This window comes from Nanorana parkeri, unplaced genomic scaffold (genome assembly GCF_000935625.1).
Source record: "Nanorana parkeri isolate BGI_ZX_2015 unplaced genomic scaffold, ASM93562v1 scaffold9, whole genome shotgun sequence".
In the NCBI taxonomy this organism is placed as follows: Eukaryota; Metazoa; Chordata; class Amphibia; order Anura; family Dicroglossidae; genus Nanorana; species Nanorana parkeri.
The window spans coordinates 1604031-1625291 of NW_017306277.1; the positions used below are offsets into that span (position 1 = coordinate 1604031).

At 45.0% G+C, this 21261-nt stretch overlaps 1 protein-coding gene across 2 annotated transcripts; it reads left to right on the forward strand.

The window, feature by feature from the left end:
- Positions 1–5072: 5072 nt before the first annotated feature.
- On the forward strand, positions 5073–13693 carry CUNH3orf14 (chromosome unknown C3orf14 homolog). Of its 2 annotated transcripts, XM_018554643.1 has the most exons (5): positions 5089–5137; positions 7337–7406; positions 9216–9327; positions 12615–12689; positions 13476–13693. In XM_018554643.1, the coding sequence occupies exons 2-5, from the start codon at positions 7354–7356 to the stop codon at positions 13674–13676; spliced, it is 441 nt and encodes a 146-aa protein (XP_018410145.1). In that variant the 5' UTR covers positions 5089–5137; positions 7337–7353; the 3' UTR covers positions 13677–13693. The 2 variants fall into 2 exon arrangements, with proteins under 2 accessions (XP_018410153.1, XP_018410145.1); XM_018554651.1 differs by lacking the exon at positions 7337–7406 and having other exon boundaries at positions 5073–5137.
- The last annotated feature ends 7568 nt before the right edge of the window (positions 13694–21261 follow it).

Genomic DNA, 21261 nt, shown 5'->3' on the forward strand with positions numbered 1-21261 from the left:
CTCACACCCACCCAGCCAATGATGTATATACACGCCTGCTCCAATACTATCAGGTGGCTTTCTGTGCCCTCGTGCCCATAATGCACATGTGTGCCTGCTCTGATATTATGAGGCGGCCCCCTGCATCCTCACACCCACCCAGCCTATGATGTATATACACGCCTGCTCCAATACTATCAGGTGGCTTTCTGTGCCCTCGTGCCCATAATGCACATGTGTGCCTGCTCTGATATTATGAGGCGGCCCCCTGCATCCTCACACCCACCCAGCCTATGATGTATATACACGCCTGCTCCAATACTATCAGGTGGCTTTCTGTGCCCTCGTGCCCATAATGCACATGTGTGCCTGCTCTGATATTATGAGGCGGCCTCATAATATCAGAGAGAGGAGTCACTCTTAAACAGGAAGTGTTCTCTTCTTACTCCCTCCCCTGGCTGGCTCTTCTTGCTCTTTCTCCTGGCTTCCTCTCCTCTATATCCCCCCCTCCAGGGGGGCTCCCATGCACCACACAATCGATCGGGTTGCTCTAAAGCCGCCTGACCACTTATTTGAAACAGCCGTCGCTGGCTGTAAACAATGTCACATTTCAGGCGCACAGGAGTGGGAACGGACTTTAAAAATGACCTCCCACCATTATGAGTGTGCCAGAGTAAGCAAGTTAATACTATCAAGCAGCCTCCTGCATCCTCGCATGCAGCCCATAACGCGCATAGACGCCTGCTCTCATACCATCAGAGGACCTTCTGTGTTCTCACACCCAGGCTATAATACGCATACTCCTCTGCTCTAATACTATCAGGGGGCCTCCTGTGTTCTCACACCCAGGCTATAATACGCATACTCCTCTGCTCTAATACTATCATGGGGCCCTCCTGTGTCCTCACACCCAGGCTATAATACGCATACACGCCTGCTCTAACACTATCAGGGGGTCTCCTGTGTTCTCACACCCAGGCTATAATACACATACACGCCTGCTCTAATACTATCAGGGGGCCTCCTGTGTTCTCACACCCAGGCTATAATACGCATACACGCCTGCTCTAATACTATCAGGGGGCCTCCTGTGTTCTCACACCCAGGCTATAATACGCATACACCTCTGCTCTAATACTATCAGGGGGCCTCCTGTGTTCTCACACCCAGGCTATAATACACATACACGCCTGCTCTAATACTATCAGAGGACCTTCTGTGTCCTCACACCCAGGCTATAATACGCACGCACGCCTGCTCTCATACTATCAGAGGACTTTCTGTGTTCTCACACCCAGGCTATAATACACATACACGCCTGCTCTCATACTATCAGAGGACCTTCTGTGTTCTCACACCCAGGCTATAATACACATACACGCCTGCTCTCATACTATCAGAGGACCTTCTGTGTTCTCACACCCAGGCTATAATACACATACACGCCTGCTCTCATACTATCAGAGGACCTTCTGTGTTCTCACACCCAGGCTATAATACACATACACGCCTGCTCTCATACTATCAGAGGACCTTCTGTGTTCTCACACCCAGGCTATAATACACATACACGCCTGCTCTCATACTATCAGAGGACCTTCTGTGTTCTCACACCCAGGCTATAATACACATACACGCCTGCTCTCATACTATCAGAGGACCTTCTGTGTTCTCACACCCAGGCTATAATACACATACACGCCTGCTCTCATACTATCAGAGGACCTTCTGTGTTCTCACACCCAGGCTATAATACACATACACGCCTGCTCTCATACTATCAGAGGACCTTCTGTGTTCTCACACCCAGGCTATAATACACATACACGCCTGCTCTCATACTATCAGAGGACCTTCTGTGTTCTCACACCCAGGCTATAATACACATACACGCCTGCTCTCATACTATCAGAGGACCTTCTGTGTTCTCACACCCAGGCTATAATACACATACACGCCTGCTCTCATACTATCAGAGGACCTTCTGTGTTCTCACACCCAGGCTATAATACACATACACGCCTGCTCTCATACTATCAGAGGACCTTCTGTGTTCTCACACCCAGGCTATAATACACATACACGCCTGCTCTCATACTATCAGAGGACCTTCTGTGTTCTCACACCCAGGCTATAATACACATACACGCCTGCTCTCATACTATCAGAGGACCTTCTGTGTTCTCACACCCAGGCTATAATACACATACACGCCTGCTCTCATACTATCAGAGGACCTTCTGTGTTCTCACACCCAGGCTATAATACACATACACGCCTGCTCTCATACTATCAGAGGACCTTCTGTGTTCTCACACCCAGGCTATAATACACATACACGCCTGCTCTCATACTATCAGAGGACCTTCTGTGTTCTCACACCCAGGCTATAATACACATACACGCCTGCTCTCATACTATCAGAGGACCTTCTGTGTTCTCACACCCAGGCTATAATACACATACACGCCTGCTCTCATACTATCAGAGGACCTTCTGTGTTCTCACACCCAGGCTATAATACACATACACGCCTGCTCTCATACTATCAGAGGACCTTCTGTGTTCTCACACCCAGGCTATAATACACATACACGCCTGCTCTCATACTATCAGAGGACCTTCTGTGTTCTCACACCCAGGCTATAATACACATACACGCCTGCTCTCATACTATCAGAGGACCTTCTGTGTTCTCACACCCAGGCTATAATACACATACACGCCTGCTCTCATACTATCAGAGGACCTTCTGTGTTCTCACACCCAGGCTATAATACACATACACGCCTGCTCTCATACTATCAGAGGACCTTCTGTGTTCTCACACCCAGGCTATAATACACATACACGCCTGCTCTCATACTATCAGAGGACCTTCTGTGTTCTCACACCCAGGCTATAATACACATACACGCCTGCTCTCATACTATCAGAGGACCTTCTGTGTTCTCACACCCAGGCTATAATACACATACACGCCTGCTCTCATACTATCAGAGGACCTTCTGTGTTCTCACACCCAGGCTATAATACACATACACGCCTGCTCTCATACTATCAGAGGACCTTCTGTGTTCTCACACCCAGGCTATAATACACATACACGCCTGCTCTCATACTATCAGAGGACCTTCTGTGTTCTCACACCCAGGCTATAATACACATACACGCCTGCTCTCATACTATCAGAGGACCTTCTGTGTTCTCACACCCAGGCTATAATACACATACACGCCTGCTCTCATACTATCAGAGGACCTTCTGTGTTCTCACACCCAGGCTATAATACACATACACGCCTGCTCTCATACTATCAGAGGACCTTCTGTGTTCTCACACCCAGGCTATAATACACATACACGCCTGCTCTCATACTATCAGAGGACCTTCTGTGTTCTCACACCCAGGCTATAATACACATACACGCCTGCTCTCATACTATCAGAGGACCTTCTGTGTTCTCACACCCAGGCTATAATACACATACACGCCTGCTCTCATACTATCAGAGGACCTTCTGTGTTCTCACACCCAGGCTATAATACACATACACGCCTGCTCTCATACTATCAGAGGACCTTCTGTGTTCTCACACCCAGGCTATAATACACATACACGCCTGCTCTCATACTATCAGAGGACCTTCTGTGTTCTCACACCCAGGCTATAATACACATACACGCCTGCTCTCATACTATCAGAGGACCTTCTGTGTTCTCACACCCAGGCTATAATACACATACACGCCTGCTCTCATACTATCAGAGGACCTTCTGTGTTCTCACACCCAGGCTATAATACACATACACGCCTGCTCTCATACTATCAGAGGACCTTCTGTGTTCTCACACCCAGGCTATAATACACATACACGCCTGCTCTCATACTATCAGAGGACCTTCTGTGTTCTCACACCCAGGCTATAATACACATACACGCCTGCTCTCATACTATCAGAGGACCTTCTGTGTTCTCACACCCAGGCTATAATACACATACACGCCTGCTCTCATACTATCAGAGGACCTCCTGTGTCCTCACACCCAGGCTATAATACGCATACACGCCTGCTCTCATACTATCAGGGGGTCTCCTGTGTCCTTGCACCCAGGCTATAATACGCATACACGCCTGCTCTCACACTATCAGGGGGCCTCCTGTGTCCTTGCACCCAGGCTATAATACCCATACACGCCTGCTCTCACACTATCAGGGGGCCTCCTGTGTCCTTGCACCCAGGCTATAATACGCATACACGCCTGCTCTCACACTATCAGGGGACCTCCTGTGTCCTTGCAACCAGCCCAAAATGCACCTGTGCCCAATCTAATAGAGCTTCAGCTGATTCCTCCCAAACTTTTGTATTTTCGGGCATTAAGGTGGCTACAGGGTGACACTGCATGAGACACAGGAACAATACAAGTACACGGGGTACCGTGCTAACAAAACAAGAAAATTGTTCCTGCTAAAAGTAAACTGAAGGTGCTCAGACTCTGCAGTGAGCCTCAGCATTTGTACACCAGCCTCACCTCAAGACAATGTTTGACATGAGCTAATTTATAAAACTCTGGGCTGTATCTGCCACATCTATAGAAATAATAATGAAATATAAAGTTTAATGAGGCTTTTTCCCCCCTTACCACAAATTCTTATCATCCTGGAAGGCTGCAATCCCATCACACACCTGTGTAGAATCAGTGCTCCCGCTATGTCCTAATGTGACACTAGAGGGCGGCAGCACTCAATTATTTGGTTCACCCTTCATTCTAACAAGCGGCCACGGCAGAGAAAAAAAGAAGAGGACCGTTGATATTTTTTAAAAATGTCTCCATGCTGCGTGTCATTTTGCTGTATAGTGCAATAGAGCTTGATCTACAGAAAAATGGCAGCCACTGCATGTGAACATTTTAAAGATTTTTTTTATAGGAAAAACTGTTTTGTTTTTTTGCTTATGCTGAGCGTAGAAGGATCTCTGAAGGCCGAGTAAAAAAAAAAACACTAGTTCGTGCACTTTTTCTGTGTGGTACATAGCTGAGGTAGCGCGCTCTGGACGATCGCTTCCTCCTGGTTGCCCTGGTTACGCCTGTACGCGGAAGCGGTGGCAAGGGTGATGACGTAGGTGCTCGCGGAGAAGAGCCGGGCTGATGATTGGCAGGTGACAGTGGGGAAGGGATAGGCTGACTTCTCTGTGTTATCTGGCATGGGTGTCATGCTGATCCACTGGCTTCTCTGTTTTCACACTTTGGCAATGTGTGCTTCTGCACACATGTTACCACAACACGCTTATGTTTTGCACACATGTTAACACAACATGGTTATGTTCTGCACATTGGTGTGCTGCAATGCCTTAATTGTTCGGGTTAATGCACATGAGTGTAAATGGCTGCATGCTGTAAAACTTGGGTGACGGGTGTTGTGTGCGGCTGTGCGCACACAAGGCGGCCTCAGGCGGCATCTCATTAGGGGGGCGGTTGACTCAGGCGGCATCTCATTAGGGGGGCGGTCCCCTGAGGCAGCATCTCATTAGGGGGGCGGTCGCCTCAGGCGGCATCTCATTAGGGGGACGGTCCCGTGAGGCAGCATCTCATTAGGGGGGCGGTCGCCTCAGGCGGCATCTCATTAGGGGGACTGTCCCCTTAGGCGGCATCTCATTAGGGGGGCGGTCGCCTCGGGCAGCATCTGATTGGGGGGGGGCGGCAAAGAGGCAGCGCTCTAACCAGCTTCCTGCCAGGTAGTCCAGTAAGTCTCTCCGAGCTCCTGGCAACCAATGACATCAGCGAGCTGGACAGGACCGGACAGAGAGATGCTGACAGCATGGCTGTAATACAGCCGCCTGTCCCGCCACAAACCCCCCTTCCCCCACCTCTATCAGTAGCACCCGCTGCCCCACACACCATCTCTCCACCACCACCCCTCCCGCTCCGCCACTGCCTCAAGCAGCATATAAGGTAGGTACTGCCCTGTACCAGCACATTTGTTCATTTACACCCATGTGGGGATTGAAGAGCGGCTTTGGATGCAAACCATTTGTGGTCAAATGCTCAGATGTGTGGGTACAGTCACTGATTTGTACAGGCTGCTGTCCACGGCTGTACGCATCACCTATTACTCCCAGTTACAGGTATAGCGGTAAGGTGTTTGGCCATTAATGTCTGTTATATGAGCCTTTAATGGCACCCCAATGTACTTTGCTAATAGACATGCTGCAGAGCACCACAACGTACAGTGGGTGGCAGGCTCCACTGTTCCTCTGAAACCCCATCCACTTTTTAGAAGGGCGGGAAAGCAGCAGGAGGTAATACTGCCACCTCATGAATGTGTTTGTTTTTTTTTCTTCTTTTTTAATTGCAGTACCCATTGATTGCAGTGGTCACATTTGGCAAGCAGTAATGTTTACTGTCCTCGCCTACAATGTCCAGGATTGATTAGTATGGTGGAGACTGAGAGGTCATCTACTGCTCCATGTGTGCGTGGGGCTGATTTAGGGTGTGCCCAGGCACACCCGGCAAACACCTATGGCGCTGACACTGTCCTTCCTTCTGGAGGGAGGCTACTTTTGTTCCCCATGGTCCCTGTGTGTGATGTAAAATAGCTACCACTCCAATCTCCCTCCTGTGATGGACTACAATCTCATGTTTAGATAACTAATTTGTATTGAGATTGTAGTCCATCACAGGAGGGAGATTGGAGTGGTAGCTATTTTACATCACACACAGGGACCATGGGGAACAAAAGTAGCCACCCTCCAGAAGGAAGGACGGTGTCAGCACCAATTCAGATACGATTTGAGGATCTACAGCCGAGTGATACACAAATAAGATACATTTTTGTTAGGGCTGTGCAAAATAACGATTCATTTCTCGATTAATCATTAATCTTTTTGATCGATTAAAATTTTTTTGATCGATTAATTTTTTTTTCTAAACTCTCTGCACGAGCGCCAGCCAAGGCATTGGCCTATACACATACAGCACAGCAATGAAGTCATACAATGAACTAGGATCACACTAATCCAGCACGTTATTATTCTGAGTTGCCCCACGTGAGATTAATAACTCGCTGGATTAGTGTGATCCTAGTTCATTGTATTACTTCATTGCTGTGCTGTATGTGTATAGGCCAATGTAGTTGGATCTGTATGTGCATTATAATTAATCGAAATTAATCAATTAAAAAAAATTTTGATTAATCGAACACAAAAATTGTAATCATTACCAGCCCTAATTTTTGTTAATAGTTCGGGTACTTGAATGCACTTTTGAGATTTAACTCCTGAGTTTAGTGTCACTTTAGGTCATGAAAAAGTACAACTACAACCTGTATTAACAGTAGTAACTGTGTCTTTCCTTTGTAGAAAACTGCAGCAGAAGGATGACTTTGTATAGAGCCCGAGAAGAGGAGTTGGAAAGACGACACAAAATTCTGTAGGTTTATCTTATCGCTCTTTGAGGTTTCTCAGCCTGGTGTGCTGAACATGTGTTGGTAACAATGCTGCAAACATGCTGTGACTGTGTCAGATGTGTGTTACTTTGCATGTCTCTGTAGCACATATACACAGTGCAATCTCCGGCACAGTGTCACATCACACAGGAATCTAAATCAAGAACTCTGTCAGGATTGGAAGTTCAGAGCAAAATCAAACCTGATCATTTAGGAAAAATTTAGTAAACGTAGCTACTTATGTTTTTTTTCTTTTTATAACAAATTCTGAACTATTGAAGGACTCTTTATTGCCCTTGTGGTCTACTGGTCTCCATCATGGCGGGGGTCATAAAGTGTATGTCAAGTCACAAACATTTAGCGTTGGGTAGGTCATTTATTACTTTGAGCAAATATGTTATTTGTTTGGAATCTAATGCTTCGGCCACTTAAAAATAACTCCAGTAATCCTGAAAAATAACATCTCAGTGTCCCTGATTTCCTCTTTGTACTACCAGTGGCTGATGTGTAGTTCCCTCCACAGGCTACCAGTTGTGTAACATCTCCGTTGCAGTTGTATGTTTACCAGCTGCGACGTAATAATTTCATCACTGTCTGTAGTTGGAGGACCTGAGCGTCTCAGGCTCCCAGTCTGTACTGCCCACTGACACATGCAAATTTGATTGCTTGGTAACAGAGAGTCCTGGCTTATCCCACCCATTATATAACACCATGATTGACAGGTCAGTAGACTCCTGGTCTGGCCCACCCATTATGATATAACCCCAATATTGACAGGCCAGAAGACTCCTGGTCTGTCCTGCCCTTGATGACATAACACCATGATTGACTACTACCAGAAGACTACTAGTGTGTCCCACCCATTATGATATAGCACCATGATTGACAGGCCAGAATACTCCTTGTCTGTCACAACCATTATGATATTCACCCCAATATTGCCAGGCCAGAAGACTCCTTGTCTGTCCCACCCATTATGATATAACCCCAATATTGCCAGGCATGAAGACTCCTTGTCTGTCCCACCCATTATGATATAACACCAATATTGCCAAGCATGAAGACTCCTTGTCTGTCCCACCCATTATGATATAACCCAAATTTTGACAGGCCAGAAGACTCCTGGTCTGTCCTGCCCTTGATGACATAACACCATGATTGACAGGCCAGAAGATTCCTAGTGTGTCCCACCCATTATGATATAGCACCATGATTGACCGGCCAGAAGACTCCTTGTCTGTCCCACCCATTATGATATAACCCCAATATTGCCAGGCATGAATACTCCTTGTCTGTCCCACCCATTATGATATAACCCAAATTTTGACAGGCCAGAAGACTCCTGGTCTGTCCTGCCCATGATAACATAACACCATGATTGACAGGCCGGAAGACACCTGGTGTGTCCCACCCATTATGATATAGCACCATGATTGACAGGCCAGAATACTCCTTGTCTGTCACAACCATTCAAACTGTCACAACTTCTTCATGAACTCCTGCAAACCGCTGCTCAACCACCTCTGAAAAAGCATCTGGAAGCAGGCTGCATTTGCCCATAGACATAAGTCCATTGACATGGACCCCTACCAACATAGCTAAAATAAACTCTGTAACTCCAACCATAAGGCTGAGTTCACACCGGTGGGACAGGAGCAGTACAAACAGACGGTTGATCCGTGTTTCTACCGCTCCCTAAGCGCCTACTGGAAAAGTGTAAAATAAAATTAATGGGTGAAACATAAAGTAGCCTATATGCTGTATATACATGTCTCTGCATGTTTTTCCCATAGACTTGATAAAAAGAATATACTGACTGAAGAGATGAAGATTTATGGCGAGCAGATTGGAAAGGACAGCCAAGCATCAGAGGCAGCACATAGGAGGAATCAGATTCTTCTGCAAGTAAGTTTTGTCCAAATTCCACATCATAGAACATCCTTTTACACTGAGGGATTGTAACACTCACCTATTTTATGATCCACAAAGGGGTCTCCTCTCTGGCACGCCGCAACCAGTCAGAAGACAGCTCACTTGATTTTGGCAAAGCGACGTGCAGAACGGAGGTCAAGCAATAAATGCAATGCGTAAACTGAGTCTTCCAGTGATTGTGTGCCCCCTGTGCACTCATGGGTCTCCAATGACCCCAATGCTTCTGTGATTCTCTAACCCCTGATCATCCTGTGTAACACAGTGACCCCAGAGCATACTGTGTCACCCTGTGACTTCAGTGAGCCCTGAGGACTTCCGTGACACCTGCATCTCCACGCAACTTCAGGTGTGCTCCTCTCTGTCCTGGACTCTCTCTCTCCCTATATATACATATTCCTGTCTGTGGCAGGTATTCCTCCCCTTTTTTCTATCTAAAGATGGTGCTGTGGCATTTTCCTGGCTGTGCCCCATCTTTTATCTCAGCACCCTTCACTGCAAAGTGCAAGAAGACTTGCAGCTACGCTACCTGTATTCAGGCTATGCTTGCTTCCTAGTGCCAGCATTTTTTCCAAGTGAATTGTTCTAAAGGGGTGTATTGATGCAGGATACGAAGGTCTAGGCCGCTGACTCTTGGCGGATGCTACTGAAAGGAAGATTGTTAAGGACTTGTCTCAGATGTTTCTGTTATATTATAAAGCTCAATTCCAGGCTATTGTAATGGTCCCATTGCTGCTTATTAAAAAACCAAAGGGCAGCTTTTTCTGCAATACTTTTCTTTAATGCGGAGCTGTCCCCCGCAGTACTTCTGTTCCACCACAAGTCTTCCAGGTTGAATGATGCCCTGCACTCTCAGTGCAATCATGCAGAGAGCAGCCCTGACATCATCACATCAGATCCACTCTCTGCATCTTTGAGGAGCGCTCACCACTGTAGAAGATTGGAAGAGAACTCTGCATCAGGCAAGGAGACATCTGGAAAATGTAAGTATACCCTATCCAGGCTAATCCAATAGTTAGACTTTAAAGCCCAACTCCAGGATAAAATAATACAACCTCCCACCCCCTCCTCACTGATCACTGGGCTGCAAAAAAAATAAAACATTCTAAGTCCCCCTTTTCACTTGCCTTAAGCTGTGGTCACATGATCATCCAGCGTTGTTCCCTTCTTATCTCTGTTTAATTCCTGCTGAGTGTCCTTGTCACTGCCTGTGTGACCTGGACAACTCCCACTGGTTGTCAACTAAGAAGATCCAAAGGACTACTGACATCAGTCCGAGGGGAGTCAAGGGGACCAGCCGGCGAGGGTTACTGTGCAGCACTAGATTAGTGGCCCCTAAGGTAGAAATGGCGTCGGTGAGCGACTTGTATGGGGGGACTCTGGTGAGTATAATTTTCTTCACCAACTATGAAAAAAGAAACACCTGGCAGGATAGGTTAGAGGGATGGTAGATAATTTGTTTTTGAATGGAGTTGGACTTTAACTACCACACTAGGGTGACATTATTTTAAGTTAATCTCAAGTGTATATTCTGGATGATGAATACCAAAGAGAGAAGAACCCTTTAAATCCTTGGTTCTCAACCAGTGGGTCGTGACCCAAAAGTGGGTCGCGACCCCGTATTCAGTTGGTCACTGCATGCCTTCCACTTTTCTAGGTGAAAGGCTCCTTAGCCTCCCCCTAGCGCAGCACTGTCATTTCTCACGCCAAGCAGCCATTCAAAATATGCTGCCCGATGCCAAATGTCAGCTTGAGGTGGGGCGGGCTGGGGCTGTGGCCGTGAGGGAGCTCCAGTCATACATTCTTTGCTTACAGCTCCCTCAAGTGTCATGTAGAGGTGCCTAGACCGGAGTGACGTCACATGCTGGCTCCGAGCACCTCAACAGGGCGCACGAGGGAGCTGCATATGGATGGAGCTCCGTCACAGCACAGCAGCCCACACTGGACCCCAGGCTGAGGATCCACTCCAGTTCTCATAAGATAGGAAGACTGTGTGGATCTTAAAAAAATTATAAAAAAAATTGAAGTGTGTATGAGTGGGTGAGAATGTCTGTGGTTGTGTGTGTCTGTCATTGATTTTGAGGGCCCGTTCACACTAGTACAGTGCCTTAATCGCACATATACTTGTTCTGATGTGGTAGGTGTGTTGCATGGCCATTCATTTGAATGGCACCCCAAACGCACCTCCCACCCACATTTCGATCCGCTGCACCGGAAAGCGCGGTACCACAATGCCCTGCGTTCCAGTGCGGTGCAACTTGGGTCATGATTAATGACCAAGGACAAATGTGGGTCCTGAGGTTACACAGGTTGAGAACCCCTGCTTTAAATCATATGTTCACTATTGTACTGTATATAAAAGAAAACTTAGGGGTCTATTCACAAAGCTGCCGAAGGATCTGGCCGTAGTTTCGGCCGATCCTTCGGCTAGCTTCGGCACCAGGACCCCTTCGGTTCAGGAGAACCGAGGGGGTGCTGTACGGCTATTCACAATAGCCCGTACAGCTCCCGATCACGGCCGAGCGGCTCAGTCGAGCGCTGAGCCGTGCTGAAAGAAATGTAAAACTTGCAAAAATAATAATAATAATATGTTGCAGCAGAGTTGAGGGGACTGGGTTGTGGTACCGAATGGAAAATGTGTGTGTATTACAAGACTGGCTTGATAGAATTACAAATCCTTTGGCAGGTAAAACAGTAAACATACAGTATATCAATATTAACTGTGTATTTTGCTGTTGGACTGGAGTTTCAATTTACTGCACGTATGACTCGCAAACCAAACATGTAAAATATGCCAGTCCTTAAATGTGTGTCTGCATTGGTTTTCTAACACTACCTCCACTAACACACTTCCTGTCCTAGAGTGACAAAGCTCACTCACTCTACTCTGTCTGTAGAGGAGCAGCGTTGTCATCCTAGGACAGGAAGTGACCTTTTCTCCTCATTCTCCTCATCTACAGGAATTGTTCTTTAGTTCACAGAGGTAACCTGGGCAGAACAGATAACACTGCTTGGAACTTTTCTGCTCCATTGTTCTGTGCTGAGAACGCGTCGGTGTTCCCACCACAGTGACTGTGCCATCACCAACAGCCTGTGTGACGGGCTCCCGATCATGTGACTGCTGTGACATACAGTCACAGTGACCACATGATCAGGATGCCCCCTGCAACTCCCGGCATTCAAAACCCCTTAAAGGGCCAGTGGCAAGGAGTGAAACTAATTTCCCTACATTATTTCCTCTTATCAATGACCTTTTATTTCAGGATTTTCAAACATCAGTGAAAAATCTAAAACGAGGATTACAAGTTGGTCCTGATCCCTCGCTGGCTAAGCTAGAGGTTGGTAAAAAGCAGCATACGTTGTCTAAAGCAAACATGTCAGCATTTTTAAAGAGACGCTGTCACCTTGCATCGCACAGTGACAGTGTCTCTGCAAAGGGTGCTTCCTGGCTTCTTTATGTTCATCTAGCCTGCATTGCTGGTTGCTGTACCTGCAGCAATCTCTCAAACTCTCCTGCCACATTAAATCCTGAACCAATTTGACAGGCACTGACGTTTGCCTCCCAATTCCTGTCACCTACACATATCTGTTGGTCAGTGAGGCTGCCTATCATAGTAATAGGCCAATAGGAAAGTGTGGGCACTGGACGTAGCAGGAAGCTCCCATGCAATCTGAATGTGTTGGAACTTTGCCTATCCAGGATTGAACCACAACAGGAGAGTTCAGGAGGCTGCTACAGGAATGTGCAGGCACGTTTTGATGCCTACACTTTATACCTATAGTAGTTTTGGATTTTGTTGGGTTTTGATCCTCTTTAATTCAATGTTTTCAACCATGATCCATGATACACCCATACCTGGATCTGAGGCTGGGGGCAGACATTGAAAGAGCCTGTGCATTGCTCCCATAATACAGTGATTGCAGGTACAATGCTCTGCAGGATTTTATGTAAAAATGGAATAAATGCGCATTGATCATGAAGGTCAATGTTGCTGCATTTACTACTGTTTTACCAAATGTGAGTTTAACCTTTTTATATTAGCCTTCTACTCTCTCCAAAAGAAGCTTGTAAGAAGAATAGTTTTTACAACTTTAGTCATATTTATTTGTTGTGTGTGTTACAGAACCAGTACTGGGCATCAGTGGAAGAAGAGCTTCCGAAGTGGGAGCTGTTTCTACTGGGAAAAGCTCAACATCCTTTTGGTGTAAAACAAAACTACAATTCAAAGACAAAGCTGAGACTTTCCCAGACCATGGAGGCTCCGAAGAAAAAGAGTCTTCCTCCTTCTGGCTTCAGTTCAAACACCTTCCCAAAGGTTGTCTGAGCTAGGGACATGAATTGGGAAATGAAGTGTTAGTTTCCTTGGATAGGATTCCACTCAATGACAACTGCAAAACCTGTAAATTAAACATAGCTGTGTCATCCTTGGTGATGGGTGTATCTTAAAGTGAACCTGTACTTTGCTAAAAGGAATACACTTAAAGAGACCCTGTCACCAACCTAAAGGCTAATTCATATTTGCATACGGTCACTATGCAGACAAGGGGCCCCAGTAGTTAAAAAAAGAACTGTACAGTTTTGAAAATGTTAGCTTAATGTAAGTGCCATACCTGTACACCTGAAGCCTGGCCAAAAAACTCCCATCTAGTTAGCATTCCCCATCCTGCCTTGCTGCTAGGACACTTCATACAATGGACAATCACTTCCAGCATCTCAGGTGTGAGCAATCTCCCTGTTTCCAAAGCCAAACATGCGCAGTGCACTTTCAGTACCCTGACGTAGCAACGCTGACAACCCTGGGCTCAAATGTCCTGTCCCGAGCTGTGGGTGGCACTTATTTATATTACTACAAAACAGCTGGAGATTCATGTCGGGTAGGTTGTACTCTGAAGTTTAATTTGCTTATATTTTGCCTTCCTTGATTATTACTTTTCGCCTCTCATCAATAGTTAGATTTTTAAATAAAAAGTTTTTACTTTCATTGCATACCTTATTTTAGACCCAGTGATGTTATCACTTGTGTTTCTCTATGCAAAGCAGACAGATCATGGCTGGTGGGAGGGGTTGACGTGGTTCTGTACATAGCCTCCTGGGAACATCACAGCATCCTGTCTCAGTACTCTTCACAAAAACCCTCAGCCACGGTGGAAGCAGTGACCTGGTGTTTGGGAGGGGTTATGCAAATATGAAAAACGCCTTAATAAGTGAATGGTAGTCTGGAGAAGTGGGCATTCCTAGGCATGCTGTTTTTGCCGGCAGACGGCCCTAGATAAAGAAGGGTATACACATATTGTTAGTTGGTTCATCACTGAATTCGCACAGTGAATTCCACTATCGGCACCCTTCCGCCTGGCATCCCTCCATCGGTTGATTGAAGGAGCAGGTTGGAAAATTCTCAGCCCAATGGAGCGTTCAGCTAATCACTTACAGCCTTCATTCGGGTATTTTGACAGCGGCCAGCGGTTCATGCTAGCATCCCCCAGCCAGGAAATGAGGTGGGCTCTATCTGAATTGCTGCAGCTTCTAATGCACATTGTGAGAAGGTCACAGTGTGCAGTGAAATCAGAGTAAGCATTTTCAGTCCTGCTGAGGAGCCGGTACAAACGTGCAGGACTGAGGGCCGGTTCACACCACAAAGGCTCCTCTGGAACGCAAGCCGGCCAGCTCCCTGCGTTCAGGGGAGGGAGGGGGCATTGAAGTCAGTGGCACCACAGCCACGCGCCCGCACCCGGAACACAGGCGCATTAGTGCCTGCGTTCCGGTACAGTGCGATCTCCAAAAATAGTGCTAGTGCCGAACGCTCTGGAACGCAGCCTTTGTGGTGGGAACCGGCCCTGAAAGGAAGGCTGCAGTTCAGCTTGCATAGGTAATCGCGTGTATGCAGTCAATGATATGTACATATCTCTGTTCCTCATCTATTACAGATTGCTGATTAGAGCTTGCATGCAGCAATTATACAGTATGTTTGATTAACGCAGGCTTAAATGGACTTATCAGAACTGTTCATTAATTCCTTGATGGCCACCAGATGTCATTGTAGCATTCAGTAGATTATAACAGAAACATAATTTGCTAAGCCAAATAACTGTTGATTAAACACATACTAATAGTGTCTACCAAATGGAAGAAAATCTAGAAATAAGCAGGGAAACAGCTTTAGTTGCAGTGTCAAATCAAGAAAAAAAATAAATGGGAATGGATGCAGGAAAAGAAAGAAACACATGAAGCCTGAACTGGGTATCTGTGCTGCGAAGAACCAAAATAAGCTTGAGAGAGCACAGAAGGAGGATGGGTGTCTCCTTCTGTTTTCAAAGTGGGCCCATCGTGATAGAAAATATAGGGACTGCCATTGCTGATTTTCTTCTGAAAATGTTAATTTCTATTCAGCTGTATGTACAAAGAGGAAACCACCAAACAAGTTGTATAGAGTCCCTCAATTATTTTTTATTAGAAGTTGCATTCAGTAAGGGAAAAAAAACACATTTCAGGGGTTTAGAAGATCGCCCCACCCCCCGCTTCACCGGGGATACTCAAAATGACATGCTGGAAGGTTAATTAGCTCCTGTCTAAATTGGCCTTGTATGCATATAAGATAGGGACCTTAGATTGTAAGCTCGTTGAGGGCAGGGACTCATGTGAATGTGCTCTGTGTAAAGCGATGCGTAAATTGTCGGCACTATATAAAATATAGAAAAATAAGAAATTGCCAATATAGCCATATCATGAGGTTGATAGCTTTTTAAAAAAAATGTGTGTATATTTTTATATGTATGTATATTTATGTGTAGTTTCATACGAGATAAAAAATTGTTATAATTTGAATATATTTTTGAGCTCACAATTGGGATCTCGATAATTTGAGGGTATTTCTTATTTTTCTATATTTGTAAAAGAGAGCCGTGGTCTATAAGTATCTTATATATGTAATTGCAAACCCCAATCCCTCGATTGTATATAGCACTATATAAAATACTAATAATAAATAAATAGTAAATGCATAGGGGTTCATTTATATACACCGGACAGATGTCGTTCGCACATCGCTAGCGCCCCTAGATGGCGCTGATGAGTATAGAAATTTCCTATGCTCCTCAAAGCCATCTAGGGGCGATAGTGTTGTGCGAACAGCATCGGGCAGAACTTTTATAAATGAACCCATAATCTATTTGAATGGTTAAACTTGCATTCCCAGTTGTAGTTGGTGATCTCATATGACTGGGTCTATGTTAAAATCTATTCTAGGTGGCATGCGTAAAATATTATATTAGTAAAAAAAATATCATTAACAGTTATTATGTTTGCAAGTTCATAAATCAGGAATGTATCAATATAATTATAACCAGGACACCTACCTGGACTAAGTGACCCAGGGCCCCACAGCCTTCTTTCTGCTTTCTGAGTCACATATCTCTTTGACTACCTATTCCATTTGTATAACGCATCTCTGTTCTTCAATATTTGCTTACTGACTTCACTGTCTATTTAAATGTTCCACCTATTATAAATTTTTTCAGTGTGCAAACAATGCAGCAGAAGTAGTGAGACCCTTTGATGAAATAAAAGGGCACAGCTGGTAGCTCTGTTGAGAAAATGTTATATCCAGATTGTAAGTTATATAAGAATCTAGTAAGAAAGGCCACACAGTTAAATACACAATTGGCTTACACACATGCAAACCGTCTAACCTGTGCTGGTTGTGACAACCGGTCCACTGAAGCCTCTCTGCATGCTGATCTCTAATTGGTTGCCTCCCATTTGATGAAATTATCAAATTTCATATGCACATCTTCCACATACACTGAGTGGCCAGATTATTATGACCACCCCATCAGTACTTTGTTGGGCCACGAGATGTTGAAAGGTGATGCGAGGAATCTGACACTGCACTGTTGCCCTTCTGTTGTCTTGTACCAGTCTTGCCGCTCTCCGTTCTGCCCTAACATTGACTAGTCACTGACGGCCACAATTCGCACGTTCAGACCCAGATTTTCAGCTGATAGTCCAGTCTTTAAACACTTTAACAATGAGCCCCTCTTGAACATTTAACGAATTCTGCTGTTTTGTTGATACTCGCTCCATGGCTCCGAGCGCCAACAATCATCCCACGTTCAAAGGCTGTTAAATCGCATTGTTTACCCAAATCTTCAGATCTTCAGAAACAAATCACTTCTACCGTCGTGGTAAACAACCTGCCTCCCTATTTATAATGGTCTGGCCCTCTAGCAACTTCAGCGCAAAATTATAGCTAATTTGCCTACAAACGTCAGGTGGTCATAATAATCTGGCCACTCAGTGTATATCATTTGTCTGTTGTATCTTTATGAAGCCCTGATGAAGGAGGATTGTTTGGCCCCCAAAACACATTGGATGTCTTTTATTACTGTTTTGCCACCTGTGGTATAATAAAGTAGAGTTTTGGACTTTTGATATGTGTGTTTTGGCATTCATTCCGGTACGACTACAAATAGTAATGATAACTTGTCTAAGGTTCTAACCTTTCCCTTTTACTGGAAAACATTTTGTTTTTGTACTAGGTGTCACTGCTTGAGAGATTCCTAATTTTTTGTGGGGGCACAAACCACAATAAAAACCCGACAGAGGTTCTATTTCTATCCGTTCCCTGCTCTATTCAATATTTGGACTTTAAAGAAATACACAACTATTTTAAATTGTGGGTTTTTTTGTTTCGTTTATTGGAGGACACAGTTCTGCTTTAGACAATTATAGACTGGGTATATTGCCACCTGCAGGAATAGGACACTATGGGGTCTATTCACGAAGCTGCCGAGTGAATGACCGATCTGAAGTGAAGTGAGCCGAACACTGTTCGGAACTTTTTTTTTTCTATTCTGACATCGCGTGTCATAGCCCTGTTTCTCTCCTTGGCGGCCGGGAGCAGGAGACTCCCGGGCCGCCAGGGAGAGTTAGCTGTTTGGAGATCAGTGCCCATGGTTAGCAGGTAACCAGGGACGCTGATCTCTCTGAAATTGGCCAGAGCCAGCCTTAAGATCACGGCTGGCTCCGCCCAGCTGTCAGAAGCAGGCCAGCTTCGGCTTTCTACTGAACCAAAGGGGTCCTGGGGCCGAAGCTAGCAAAAGGATGGGCCGACGCTACGGCCAGATCCTTCGGTAGCTTCGTGAATAGACCCCTAGGTGTACTAAAAAACAAGAGGCAGCCCAGGGGGGCAGCTCCTGCTGGTTCCCAAAACCTCCTTCACTGGCTGTCGACAATTCAGTTACTTGGCATAGCAGTGCAAATAACATAAACAGTATTTACACATGTAGACATCAGCAAGCCAGAGGGGAGGGAGCTGTGTCCTTCAATGCATGCAGATGATCCTGCTTAAAGGTCTTGTGTAACCAAATAACTGGTGGCGCTATATAAATCCTGTAAAATAATAATATGCACCTGGCCAAAAAAAAAAAAGTCACCACCTGGATTTATCTAACAGATAGGTCAGAGCTTTCTATTGGGTTATAGGTCTAGGTATTGCAATTTTCTGTACCCAAAAAAATAGGTCTCAAGTTGAGTAAAATGATTGTATCCTGACAAGTATAATGTATAAATCCAGCAGACGTCCTGGGGTAGTCTCATACAGCCTGAACTGCTGAGGCATGTGTAGATTTCCTCTCTTGCTAATACATCCTGGTATAAGTAGGGATAAATTAGGCAGCTGTGAGCCCCCTACAGTTTGCAGCCTTGGGCTACTGCCCCAACCACCCTGTAATCCACCATTGCACAGATTAACTGCTAATACACAGCTGGTTGAATTGGACAGTGAACAAATAACAGGTAATCCATGCATGCATTGGTTAAGTCTTCCTTTACAATTTGTATGGCAATTGTACATGAACAAACTTTCCGACCACTGAAAGATTTTTCTGATATGGCTCATGAACCTGCCTTGGTTATGTTACAAAAAGAAGAGCACTATAGCTATCCAATAAACTATCAAACCTGGCCTATAGATTTTTCTCCCTGACTGTGGTGCCTTGAAAATCATGTGTGGTTGTTGATACCCCCAAGCTATTGATTTTTTTTCTCTGATCCTGCCGAACCATCTTTTCAGTCTTCATTTCAGGATCACTCCTCTGATCTTATATACGCCCAATAGGCCTTGTTCCATAGGGTATGCAAATGCTTCAAAAGTAAAAAGGATGGGAAAAAAACACGGTAGAGCCCTTTTTGATGTAGCATGTACCGCGAGGTGGTAGTTTTTAGACCTACATTGGGAGGCCATTAGAACCTTCTGAAAGTTCTTTCAGAAGTCTCTTCAGTCATTGTGAAGATTTGCCTATGGAGAATTTCCCTGTCTCCACACAGGTCTCTAATTATTGATAGTTGTTCTCAATGCTTCAAGGGGCATCAGCCAGGACCTTTTCCAATGGAGTGTGGTGTTGGTGATATGTCAACCTAATAAGTGGGAGAATTAACCCTCAGGAAGATGTGCAGCAGAGGCGCCCAGGGCCAGTAGGTTCCACAGTCAGAATGAAGCTTTAATGTTTTGTTTTTAATTGTAGAAATATAAACTAATACAATGGGGGTAATTTATCAAAACTGGATCAGGCAGAATCTGGAACAGTTGCCCATGGCAACCAATCAGCTTCTCTCTTTAGTTTATTCAGTTAAGCTTTGTAAATGAAAGACAGATGCTGATTGGTTGCTATGGGCAACTGCTACAGATTTTGTCTATTCCAGTTTTGATAAGTCCCCCCTAATGTGTTTCACAGCCATGCAAGGTCATTTCTTGAGGTTTTATTGTGAGGACAACTCTTAGATGGGTTGGTAGAGGTTCTCTGAGTTTCTGGGTATTCTTCATTTTTACCCTGTTTCCCTGAAAATAAGACCTACCCCGAAAATAAGACCTAGTACTATTTTTGGGAATTGCTAAAATATAAGACCTACCCTGAAAATAAGACCTAGTGTGTTTTTTTGAGCCAAAAAAAAATATAAGACAGTGTCTTATTTTTGGGGAAACACGGTACTACGGGACCTACTGCCATCGATCCAGTAATTATTTTTGCATTTCACATGAGCATTTCCCTATCTTGTCTTCTCCACAATCAGTCACACTGTTCATTATTTTCAAGTAACTCTTTAACAAAACAAACAAGTCACAGTAGATATCACCTACATTAGTTTAAGTTAAATGTAACAACACTAGAACAGCAGGGGCTGAATTGTTCTCTTTAGTTCTCTGTGGGGCTACTGATAATTATTTGCTCAAGTAGTATGGAAATTTCATGGGCTACAAGCCAAGAGAATCAAGAACACCTACACACAAGCACACACTGCAGTTCACCTTAATAAATAGGCACTTTCACTCATGACATGCCCCATGCAAGCACAGTAATATGCTGCTTTATTTTTTTGCTAGCCATTCAACTGGTCTGGGCATCACTTGAAATAATCAGGCAGTGTGTAGAATTTACCAGTCGGTAATGCCGAGCTTAGTCATCAAAATTTTACAGCCAAGTGGAAAGATTCTGGTGTAATCTACAAATGTAGCACGCCACACTAGAACAAAAACATACAGTGGGGCAAAAAAGTATTTAGTCAGCCACCAATTGTGCAAGTTCTCCCACTTAAAAAGATATTCTATGATGCCAATTACAGGCCTCTCTCATCTTTTTAAGTGAGATGGCTCCAGACAGCCCAACTCTCCCGGATGCTGCGGGAGTCTCCCGCTATTAGATAGCGGCTCCCGGCCGCCCGGGAGAGAAACTCTGTCTACGGGAAAGTTTTACTCTGCTCGAGCAGAGTGAACCTTTCCCTGCTCTGTTGTCTTTTTTTTTTCATCTGACATCAGAGTCGTTGGCTGCCTTCAGAATAATAATAAAAAACACCATAGGAATGCATAGCTACATTCCTATTGGCTATTTCAATTTGCAATAGCTAGTTTGCTATTG